Source organism: Prionailurus viverrinus, chromosome B4 (genome assembly GCF_022837055.1).
Source record: "Prionailurus viverrinus isolate Anna chromosome B4, UM_Priviv_1.0, whole genome shotgun sequence".
NCBI lineage: Eukaryota > Metazoa > Chordata > Mammalia > Carnivora > Felidae > Prionailurus > Prionailurus viverrinus.
In genome coordinates, this window is record NC_062567.1 from 21,745,044 (window position 1) to 21,757,625 (window position 12,582).

The 12,582-nt window shown below is 39.3% G+C and overlaps 1 protein-coding gene across 12 annotated transcripts in view; it reads right to left on the minus strand.

The window, feature by feature from the left end:
- The window catches only part of ABI1 (abl interactor 1), a 129,692-nt gene extending 117,453 nt beyond the window's left edge, over positions 1-12,239 (minus strand). For 4 of the 12 annotated variants that reach the window (XM_047864826.1, XM_047864822.1, XM_047864825.1 and 1 more), the window contains exon 1: positions 11,974-12,235. In XM_047864826.1, coding sequence (XP_047720782.1) covers positions 11,974-12,090 — 117 coding nt within the window. In that variant the 5' untranslated portion in view covers positions 12,091-12,235. Of the gene's footprint in view, positions 1-11,973 lie in introns of all 12 variants that reach the window. The other 8 variants (XM_047864824.1, XM_047864819.1, XM_047864821.1 and 5 more) reach the window with 4 other exon arrangements.
- Positions 12,240-12,582: the final 343 nt, after the last annotated feature.

The window sequence follows — 12,582 nt, forward strand, 5'->3', positions numbered from 1 at the left end:
AACAAGCAGAGATATCAACTAGGCAATTAGATATACGGATCTAAACTTCAGTGGAACATAGATCATTCAGATGGGAATAAATAAAACAGCCTAAAGTGGTATGTATATAAAGGAGCTCACACAAAGTCACTTTGATACTTAAAGGTTGGGTGGGGAGTTGGACAAAATGGTTGAAAAGGAGTAGGAGCTATAGGCTTCCAGTTATGGAATGAATGTCACAGGAATAAAAGGTACAGCATAGGGAATATAGTCAATGATATTTTAATGGCATTATATGGTGACAGATGGTAGCTATACTTGTACTTAGCATAGCATAATGTATAGACTCCTTTCTAATCATTACATCATACACCTGAAGCTAATTTAACATTGTGTATCAACTATACTCCAATTAAAAAAAAAAGAACACCCAGTACCTTAAAAAATATATTAAAATTTAATTTAAGTAAATACTTAAAGGAGAACAAGGGGCCAGAGACTAACAGGAAAAGTAGGAAAGAATATCAAAAATAGGAAAGAAAGCCAAAGGATTAGCTTTTCAAAATAAAAAAGTCACTTGTATAAAATGATGCTGAGACACAAGCAAAATGAGAAATAACCAGCGTTCAATGAATTTTGTGGCATGTAGGTTGCTGAACATAATTTCAGTGGAGCAGTGAAGACAACAAAGCAAAACATGTTAAAGAGTGAATGCAAAGTGAGGAATGGAGGAAGGTGTAGAAAACAGTTTAATAAAACTCTAAGCAACATAAAATGAGACCAATTACTACATGGATCTATGAAGTCTAAGTATAATTTTCTCATACAGGAGAGACTTAAGATGTTTTGATTCCAACTGCACAAATTCAGTAAAGAGAAGGAAAGATAGAAGAGTGTAAATTTTCTGAAAAAGTAAGAGAGAATGGGACTCAGAGCAAAGATAAGGATGGACTTTAGCAAGAAGGCAGGACAACTCTCCTTCATTACAGTATGAAGGAAATAAAATAGGATGGGTAAGGATGCTAGTAGGCTTGGAGATACAGTGGTAAGAAATGATATGTTTTCTATAATGAGGACTACTTTCTCTATGGAATAAAAGATGAGAAAGGAAAGAGATTTTAAAAGGGAAGAGAAAATTTAAAACCATTTACAGTGAGTGGAAGAATATACTGATGTGAAAAATATAGGGGGATTGCTGGGTTTTAAGGGCCCACTTTTGAGTAGTATCCGTAATTTTAAATTTTTTTTTTTTCAACGTTTATTTATTTTTGGGACAGAGAGAGACAGAGCATGAACGGGGGAGGGGCAGAGAGAGAGGGAGACACAGAATCAGAAACAGGCTCCAGGCTCTGAGCCATCAGCCCAGAGCCCGACGCGGGGCTCGAACTCCCGGACCGCGAGATCGTGACCTGGCTGAAGTCGGACGCTTAACCGACTGCGCCACCCAGGCGCCCCAGTATCCGTAATTTTAAAATGGAACTCATAATCCCTTTCCATCACATTGCTTTCTTTTTTTTTAATTTTTTTTTCAACGTTTTTATTTATTTTTGGGACAGAGAGAGACAGACCATGAACGGGGGAGGGGCAGAGAGAGAGGGAGACACAGAATCGGAAACAGGCTCCAGGCTCCGAGCCATCAGCCCAGAGCCTGACGCGGGGCTCGAACTCACGGACCGCGAGATCGTGACCTGGCTGAAGTCGGACGCTTAACCGACTGCGCCACCCAGGCGTCCCCACATTGCTTTTTAAAATAAGTATTCATTGGGGTGCCTGGGTGGCTCAGTCGGTTGAGCGTCCAACTCTTGATTTTGGCTTAGATCATGATCTCACAGTTCATGAGACTGAGCCCCACGTCGGGGTTCTCTGCTTAGGATTCTCTCCTCTCTCTGCCTCTGCCCCACTTGCATGCATGCACATTCATTTCTCTCTCTCTCTCTCTCTCCCCCTTGAAATAAATGAATAAACATTTAAAAAATAATAATATACACTTTCATTAGTACGGTATTTTTGTTCCCTTTAAGTTTCAAGGAGATAAAAAAATAAAAATTTGCTCTAATTAAAAGCAGCTGAGACTATCCAGACGCACATCTTGCATACTATGTTTCATTTAAGCTCAGTAGGAATTGATGTTTGATTTAATAATTACATAATCTCACAGAACTTTCAGAATTTTTGTTTTTAAAATGACTGAAATATTTTCTGCCTTGGCAATAAACAATATAAATTTACCAACTATACAGAATAAACTTTAGATACATTTTTTTAAAGGCTGTACAGAGGGGCGCATGGGTGGCTCAGTTGGGTTGGATGTCTGACTCTTGATTTCGGTTTTGGTCATAATCTCAGGGTCGTGGAATCAAGCCCCATGTTGGACCCTGCACTGGTCCTGGAGGCTGTTTACTATTCTCTCTCTCACTCTCCCTCTGCCCCAACCTCCCCCCACGCACACACTCTCTCTCTAAAAAATAAAGCAAATTAAAAACAATTAAAGGCTGTGCACAGAAGTGATTTTAAGATTTTATTTTTAAGTAATCTCTATACCCAACATGGGGTTCAAACTCACAACCTTGAGATCAAGAGTCATATGCTCCACCAACTTGTAACTGTCTAAGCCATATATGTTTCTAAAAAGTTTAAAATTGCACAGTTACCATATTTAATATAACTTTAGTAATCAGGGGGAAATTAAGATGACATAGAAGTGAAAAATTGGGCTCTCAGCCTTAATTTCTATCAATTTACACTGAAATTCTCAGTATATGTTGATGCCTGGAATTGCCTCATTATACCACAATATAATGGTACTACAGTGCAAATTTATATAGTTATATATTTCACAACAAAAACATTATGAACCACTCCTAAGTATGTGTGTGTGTGTGTATGCAAAAATTGAAGAGGCACTCAAACAAGTACCATACATGAATATTCATAGCAATATCATTCACAATAGCCAAAAGTTAAAAACAACTCAAATGTCCATCAATAGATGAATGGATAAACAAAATGTGGTATATACAGAATATTACTTGGCCATAAAAAGGGATGGGATTAAGTACTAATACATGCTGTAAAATGAATGAACCTCAAAAATACTATGCTTGGGGCACCTGGGTGGGTCAATCAGTTAAGCATCTGTTGATTTCCACTCAGGTCATGATCTCATGGTTGTGGGATCGAGTCCCACGTTGGGCTCCTTGCTGAATGTGGAGTCGGCTTGGGATTCTCCCTTTCCTTCTCTCTCTGCTCCTCCCCTACTCATGCTCCCGTGAGCACACGCAGGCTCTCTCAAAATAAATGAGTATTTTAAGAATAGGGGGGCACGGGTGGCTCAGTTGGTTAACCATCTGAATTCAGCTCAGGTCATGATCTTGTGGTTCACAGGTTTAAGCCCAGCATGAGGCTCTGTGCTGACAGCTCAGAGCCTGGAGCCTCCTTCGGATTCTGTGTCTCCCTCACTCTCTGCCCCTCCCCCACTTGTACTCTGTGTGTGTCTCTCTCTCTCTAAAAATTAATAAAATGTTTTAAAAGTTTTTTTAATATTTTAAATATATACTATGTTTAATATAAGTGAATGAAGCCAGAAACAAAAGGCCATATATTGCATAATTCCACTTATATGAACTATATAGACTAGGTAAATTCAAAGAGACAGCAAATTGGTGGATGTCAGGTATTAGGTGGGTAGGGATAGAGACAAACTGTTTAATGAGTACAGGGTTACTTTGAGGGGTGATGAAAACGTTTTGGAACTAGATCAAGGTAATGAATGCACAACACTGTGAATGTACTAAACACTACTGAACTGTATACTTTAAAATGATTGGTTTTCGGGGCCCCTGGGTGGCTCAGTTCGTTAGGCATCTGACTTCAGCTCATGATCTCAGTTTGTGAGTTTGAGCCCCCATCTGGCTCTGTGTTGACAGCTCAGAGCCTGGAGCCTGCTTTGGATTCAATGTCTCCCTCTCTCTCTCTGCCCTCCCCCACGTACTCTCTCTTTCTCTCTCGAAAATAAACATTAAAAAAAAATTTTTTTAATACATAAATAAAATGGTTAGTTTTCTATTATATGGATTATACCTCAATAAAATGTTCTTGCTTGGGAGCTCCCCTCTACTTGTTATGTGGGATGATCCTTGATTTATGAATTGCTTAATAAAGCCAATAAATTCTCAAAAAAGGAAAAAATCCATCATGAAGCAAATAATATAGCTGTATCTAATTAACTTACGGCAGGAATCACTAACAAAATTAGCTATAAATTAAAAATATATTAACTATAAAAATATCTATGTTGGGGTGCCTGGGTGGCTCAGTCGGTTGAGCGTCCGGCTTCAGCTAAGGTCATGATCTCACAGTTTGTGGGTTCGAGCCCCGCATCAGGCTCTGTGCTGACAGCTTAGAGCCTGGAGCCTACTTCAAATTCTGTGTCTCCCTCTCTCTCTGCTCCTCCCCAGCTCATGTGTGTGTCTCTCTCTCCTTCAAAAATAAACATTAAAAAAAAATTTTTTTTAATTATATATATATACACACACACACACACACATACATTAGCTATCTTAAAACCCTCTACTCCTTTCTGTCACCAATAAATTTTAATAACTGACATTATCTTTTTTCTCCACATATAAAAGTTATGCAATGGATTTAATAATAAGCCTTTATCTTCTAGGGGTACATATACTAAAATATTTATGGATGAAATGATATGCAAAAGATAGGCTTTAAAATAATGGTAGGGAAATTTAAGAGGAACACAGATGAAAGGAGACTGGCCATGAGTTAGTAATTGTTAAGGGTGGGTGATGAACATAGGAGGATTTATAATACTATTCTCTCCATTTTTTTAGTATGTTTGAAATTTTCCATAATGAATTTTTAATTACTGTGTAATTAGTAAAATAAGACTTAAAATTAATTTACACTTTAAGCTATATTTGAAATAGCCCTACCAATATTCTTTAACCAACATAAATCACAACTCTGCCAACATTTGCTCAAGTTGCTAAAACATAGATACATATCAAAAAATTACAATCTATCTGATAACAAATACACATTATCTTCCTTAGGATGTTTTGTTTTGCTTTCAGATTTTCTTCACAAACATCAGTTCACTACAAACCATTTCCAAGAAAATTTCATTTTGTATATAGAGAAAATCAGTAGATCCAAGGTTAACGTATCTATTTCAGTTGACACAGAGCAATGACCCTAGAAAACTTCAAGTCTCCTTTCTAAGGAATTAATGTTTACTGTTAACATGATCAGATCAGTTATTTCCTTTAAAAATAAAATCCAGGGGGGGAGGGGGGATGGTCTAAATGGGTAAGGGGCATTAAGGAATCTACTCCTGAAATCATTGTTGCACTATATGCTAACTAATTTGGATGTAAATTTAAAAAATAAAATTAAAATAAATAAAATATAAAATAAAATCCAGGGGCTCTTGCCTGGCTCAGTCCACAGAGCATGCTACTCTTGATCTCATGGTCATGAGTTTGAGCTCCATGTTGGGTGTAGAGACTATAAACAAACAAATTTTAACGGCTTTTAATTATTTTAATTAAAAAAAATATTTCTTTTGAGAGAGCGAGAGAGCATGCACACAAGGGAGGAGAGACGGGCAGAAAGAGAAGGAGAGAGAGAAAGAGAGAGAATCTTAAGCAGACTCCATGCTCAGTGCAGAGCCCTACTCAGGGCTCAAACCCATGACCCTGGGATCACAACCTGAGCTGAAATCAAGAGTCGGACATTCAACCGAGCCACCCAAGCACCCCGATAAATAAACTATAAATACATAGAAATAAAACCCAATAATTGCTATTTTCCAAATATCTTCTCAATGCTGTCATTTTTTCAAAATCCCTTATTTTGTAGTATAGGGTCTTACTAAACATTAAGGACTAAAAAGTTTCTGGTTCTGGGGTTTGACTACTATTTCTTCTAAAATCAAACCATAATTTCAATGGAGATCACGACCAACACAAAGACATTAGAAAAAATATACAGCTCCCCCCAAATTCAAACTTTTTAAATTTATTTTTTTTTAGTAGTCTCTACACTCAATGTAGGGCTTAAACCCACAACTCCGAGATGAAGACTAACATCATGAGTCACATGCTCTTCCAAATGAGCCAGCCCTGCACCCCTCAAACTTTTTTAATGCCCTTAAATTAGCATTTAACTACTATTTTAACCTTACTTTTCATACCAACATGAAATTTTTATGGAATTACATCTACATAAACTCCTAATGTTTGATTCAACCTCTTCCCCCAATTTTAGTGCTCTTCCTTTCTGGCTAATATATTTCCTGTCTGTCAACTCACAAATGTCGTAGGACAAAATTCCTAGGACAAATTTCACTCAAGATAAATAGGGTTTATCTAAACAACAACAACCCCTGATCAGACCCCCATATGCCCAAATACCTTTCTTCTACTACAAGGAGTAATAGCATTCTTTGGCTATCAGAACCAACCAGAGGAAGCAGAAGCACACAGGAGGAATTAGAAAAGTACCCTCATCCTAAGGGATTATTTTAACAATTTTCTAAAAAACCATGTCCAAAAGACATAACCATGGTAAAACTCAGGATTCTAAACAGAACAGGTCTAGATCAAAGCACCACAGGTAAAGTTCTTATTAGCATTAAAGTTACAAAAGGAAAAAGGAGAGAGGACACTTGTTTTAATACAAACCTTTTTTTTTTTTTTAAAGTAGGCTCCACACCCAGCACAGAGCCCATCACAGGGGTTGAATTCATGACTCTAAGAACAATACCTGAGCTGAGATCGAGTCAGAAACTCAACTGACTAAGCCACCCAGATGCCACTAATACAAACTTTTAAATATCGCACAGCCATAAAAAATAGTCCATATTCTTGAGAGTATTAATTAAAAACTGATATAATATTCTATCTTTATGACTGGACTTTCCTAAGACCTAATACAGAAGGTCAGATCCTGTTTCATAGCAGCATTAATAAACATGTTGTAAAAAAATTTTTTTAATAAATAAATAAACATGTTGTGGCATGATATAGCTCAATCTAACAATTAACTGAGGATCTTGCACAAAATTATGAAAAGCCCTGTTCTGTTTTACTTTAAATATAAATGTCCTAAAATCAGTTTCACATGTACATCATTCAATATTTGTATATACTGCGAAATGATCACCACAATAAATCTAGGCAACATCCATCACCACAAGCTGTAATTTTTTTTCTTGTGGTGAGAATTTTTAAGAGCTATTCTCTCAGCAACTTTCAAATGCAAAATACTGTATTATCAACTACAGTCACCACACTGTACGCTATTACTAAAACCCTGTTTAATTCATATAGATTTCCAACCTGTATCTCTAATGTTGCTAGCCATTGCTGTACTCAAAATGCAAAGTGAAATTCTAAGAATTCTACCATTTCCAATCAATCCTAATCTCAATCTCCTGAAACTAGTTTGTGTGTAAATCATTAAAAACCACAATCTTTCAAGACTTGTTTGTTAATTTCTACTAATTATTCTACAAATTTTCTTATCACAATTGCAAAGCTGAACCAGAATTTAAATAACAGGCAAGGATGCATAGAAAGGAAAAGGACCCACTAAGCTCAATGAAAAGCGAGCCTATGATTCCTGTAATTCAACACTACCATCAAAGCTACCATCCTTTGGTGATGAAATCAAGCCTCCAAATTATTAACACACCTGTTCTTATATTTGCAACGTGGAGCTCAAAAGGAACAATGGAAAATAGTTGTTAGGTTCCTAGTTTGCCCAACAAGAGTCTATTTATCCCATGACATCTCTGAATTAGTCTCTGAGTTCTAGACTCACTCAAGTCTAGAGACAGTGTGATATGGAAAGAACCTAGCCTATGAAGTCTCTCAGAGTTAGGCAGAAACCCTGACAGCCAATTACTAACTGTATGATCAAACAAAACTCACTTAACTTTCCTGACTCCTAATTTCCTCGTCTATAAGAGAATACTGCCTATCATGGAGAGCTTTTATAAGGATTAAAGATAATACAAATCAGGGTACCAGGGTGGTTCAGTAGGTTAAGCGTCCGACTCATGGTTTCCACTCAGGTCATGATCTCACAGTTCGTGAGTTTGAGCTCCGCATCAGGCTCCATGCTGACAGTGAGGAACCTGCTGGAGATTCTTTTTCTCTCTTTCTCTCTTTCTCTCTCTCTCTCTCTCTCTCTCTCTCTCTCTCTCTCTCTGCCCTGCCCCGCTCACGTACTCACTCTCTCAAAATAAATAAACTTTTAAAATAATTAAAAAATTTTTTTAAAAAGATAATATAAATCAACCAGTAAAGGCTGTGACACAATAGGTACTCAATAAATAGAAACAATTATATTACCCTCTTCACACCAGCTTTTTATCCTCTCTGCTGAGGTAAGCACCCCATTCAGTCAGTATTCATTAAAAGGAACTTAGGATACAGAATCAGAAAATCTGGGTTTGATTCCAGACACTATGTAACACAAGAACAGAACTTTAGGCTAGGTATTTGATTCTGAACTGCAGATTCATCATCTGTTTGAGAAAGAAAGAATCATAGAATTATTGCAACTGACATTATTTTTAAACTAGCATACAGTGTGCAGTATCAGAAATGTTAGCTTTTACCTACTCCAAAGTATTCCTGCTCAAAAATTACCTGCCTTCCAAGATCAAATGTGCATGAGCAATGAGCATAAGTTAACCTCATGTGGAAAGGAAAACAAGGTAAAAACTAAGTAGCTCACTAATCATATCCCCTTCATACTCAACAGAGTTTAGAATATACTTGTTAATCCAAATGTAGCTCTTGTTGGGGGAATTCCAGGCAGAAAAATTAAATTAACAAATTAAGTTGTATGGAAGACTTTTACGGCCTTACCCAATCTAGCAATCTGCATGCCGAGAAACCTTAAGCAGCTTCTACTCCTTTTCACTTAGCTTATTACCTTCCTATTCCCCCTAATAGTGCCCATGACAAAGGCAATACGGACCCTAACACAGAGCAAAGGGAAATGGCCAGATGAATTAAGTGTGTTCAAGTTGACGAGCGACTGTCCTTGACACAACCCACCAGAAAAATTCAAAGACAGAAAAACGCAAAGAGTTTTCTTCATATCTATATAAAAACCACTTTCTATTTTGAGTATCATTTCCCAACAGCAATTTCAAAAGGCCCATCCTTTTTACAATAATGGACTCTCTTGAGAAGTTATGCTATTAATAAAACAATTTAATAATTAAAGTCAACAGGACCCAAAGAGCTAATAAAGTACTCTAGGCTCAACTGCACTACAGCCGAAAGAACTTGTCAGCTAAACCACTCACCTGAACTGAACTGTACTTCCGAACTGCAGGACAACAAAATGATAAAAAACAGGATAAAAAACACTCAGGCAATAAATTAACTCACCTTGGGTATAAAAAAATTCTCAAAACACAAGTGAGTGTGTATACTTTCTCTGGGAGGTGGTTATGTTTACATAAGATGCTGGTTATAACCCAATCAGGGTCACAGAAAGGGAAAGATCTCCAAAGACACCTAAATGGATGTCTAGCACTATTTGTACCCTATTCACAGCACCAAAGTTAGCAGCACAGCATGTCACAAAGACAGCTACTACATCAACTTCCACAGTCTTCACCATCTTCTCAGCCTGTCCGAGCCTGACCCTGTCTGAGCATCTCAGGAAGGCAGCTAGCTAGTAGCCTGCAACATACTGCCCAAAGTTTCAAGGCTGCTAAGACTACGTGTGAATTTCATCCCTTTCCCCCCCCCCCCCCCACTGGTACCTCACTGATATCAAGTTTAGGACCACCAAAAACAACTTGGGGCCACTAGCAGTGGCTCTTGGCACCACGGAACTAGCAAGTTTAAAAAAGACTGCGGAAGAAATAATACGACTTATCTAACTAGCAATACTACCAACGAAGTTTAAAAAGTGCTTCAGAGTTACGTGATGGTGACAGAAGGGGAAGAGGAAAGGGGTCACAGAGGAAAAATAAATAAATTAAAAAATAAAAGCCTACGGCACACAACTACCTGAAAAAACAGTAGTCAACAGACAAGTTAAAACACGTTTGTATTTGCCAACACATAGCAGTTACCACACCATATATTTGTCAGATTTCCCAACATGCAAAACAAAAGTAGCCACCCCTTTATGAAGTACTTATTTACCGACTTCTACAAAGAAATGACTTCTCTGGATTCGGTGCAAATTAACTTCCTGTGCTTTGCGTTTGACTTTCAAAATCTTTAGAACCTTCAGCAAACTGAGATTCACCTCAATTTTTAGGCTTTTCGGGTTAAGTTGAATAAAAGTTGTATATTTTAATATCGATAAACTATAACTTTTCTATTTCAAAACTGTATCCGCATTTCTTTAGATTTTAGAGTTTTTTTAAAAGACTAACTACAAAGTTTACGAAAGCAAGTAATACAGTAGACATGGTGGGCATTCAACAAGTTTATTTATAACTCCTAAAGTAAAAGCTTGAAAAAGTTTATGAGATAAATTCCTACTGGTGCTGCTGAAGATACAATGTTACTAATACCGAAATTGAGAATTATTCAAAATATCCTGAAAACAGTGTCTCCTTCTAAAAATAAAAGCATTTGCCAACACAGAAACTGTCGGTTCTTAAAAATGATAATCACATGGGGGGCATTTCTATAAATACTTTGGTTCTGAATTACAATAACCCTAATCATTCAAAGTACGTTTGGGTTATGCCTTAAACTAGCAAGCGAATTTTTGATGCCATTATATTGATACAAAGGACTCTGCTGGTTATCTGCTTCTATAGCAAACTGTTGGTTTACCCATTTAAAGATCTACAAACCAAACTACAACATAAATCACTTTCAATCATTAAAATAAAAACAAACGAAAATCTGCCATAAATAAGACCCCAAGAATCTCCTAATAAATTTACAATAACACTTTGCATTACGATTCTAAGACTAAATATATTCGGTAATCCACTTGGATTCATATTCTGTGCATTTACTTTGGTCGGAAAAAGAGAAACCTCAGAAAACGCAACCGGCGGTTACACCATTCTATTTTAAGTTACTTATAAAGCCAACAGTTCAAGAACTTTTGGGGAAGAGAGAGTAAGACATTTTTCCAAGTAGTTAAGAATAATTTACGTTTTATAATAACGACAATCATAACAACCTCTAGAATACCTTATAGTGGGATGGAAGTGAAAATGAGGAGACGGGGAAAAACCCGACATGAAAACGGACAGCCAGGCAAATTCACAAACCTTCAATTAAAGGAATTTTGAGATTAACTTCTCTTATACGCCTTCCCTCACTTCCCACCCGTTTCCTCCTCTCCTCGGGGAGGTCTGTGTAATGTGACTCATGACAAATTTTTTAAAAAATAAATAAATAAAAGACACACCCTCTGGGTTAAACTGACATAATCGCCCCCACCCCGCCCTCCCCCGACACACACCCCGCTTTTCCTCCCCCTTCTGCTGCTCCTCCCCGCGCCTCGTCCCTGCCCTTTCCTCTCTCTCCGTCCTAGACCCCTCTTCGGACGGAGAGGCAGCTGGCTCTCCCGGACAGAAGCCCGGCGAATAGAAGGCTGCCGAAGGGGGGGGGGGGGGGGGGGGGGGGCAGCGCGACCCGGGGGGCCCAGCCTGAAAAGAGGCGGACAGCAGGGGGACGCCGGGCTGCGGCGGCGGCGAGCTCCGGGCTCCCTCGCCCATTTTCTCTCTCCCCTTCTATCGGTTTCAACCACCACAGCCACTTCCTGTATCTCAGCCCGACTCCCACAGCCTGGCCACTGGCTCTCCCCGGCTGGGGGCTGGGGTTGGGGTTGGGGTTGAGGCTGAGGCTGAGGCAGCCGCTGAGGTTAGGGCAGTTCCCCACCCCGCCCAGTGGGCTGGTCACTCGGGCGACAGGCGGCGGATCCTCGGCCCGGCCGGCCAGCGCCCGTCCGCCCGCCCGCGCTCCTCACCTGTATGTAGTTGTTTTCACAGTAGTCCGCCACCCGGGTCAGATTCTGGTAACTCTCTATCAGCGCCCTCTTGCCAGACGGGATCTCCTCCTCTAGTAACATCTGCAGCTCTGCCATTTTCCACCCCTCTGCATCGCTTCCTCTCGCGTTAAAGAGACAGAGGCAGCAAGGTCCGCGGAGGCGCCGAGCACCTCACAGCCCGGATACAAACCGCCTACCGCCCTCCCGCCTGGTATTGTGGGATGGCACCTCCTCCTCTTCCTCCTCACTCTCTCCACCCCGCTCCACCCACTTCGCGCAGCCGCCTCAAACACGTTCTCTCGCGAGCCTTCCTGTCTTTCCCTCCTCCTCCCCGCGACCACGAGATTTTTTTTTCTTTGGCATCGTCTTCTGGGAATTGTAGTCTGTCACAGCCTAAGCGCTTCACCAAAAGCGCATGCGTGTAGGGGAGCCTCCGAAAAAAGAACGGGGAGGAACGTAAATGAAAACCCAGGGAAGGGACTTAAGTGCAAAGTTTCCTGACAACTCCGGCAGAGGGCGCCACAGGGTGATTCTAGAAAATAAAATCCTTTCCTCAAGAAAGCTGCGAAAGTTGGCAGAATTTTGTTG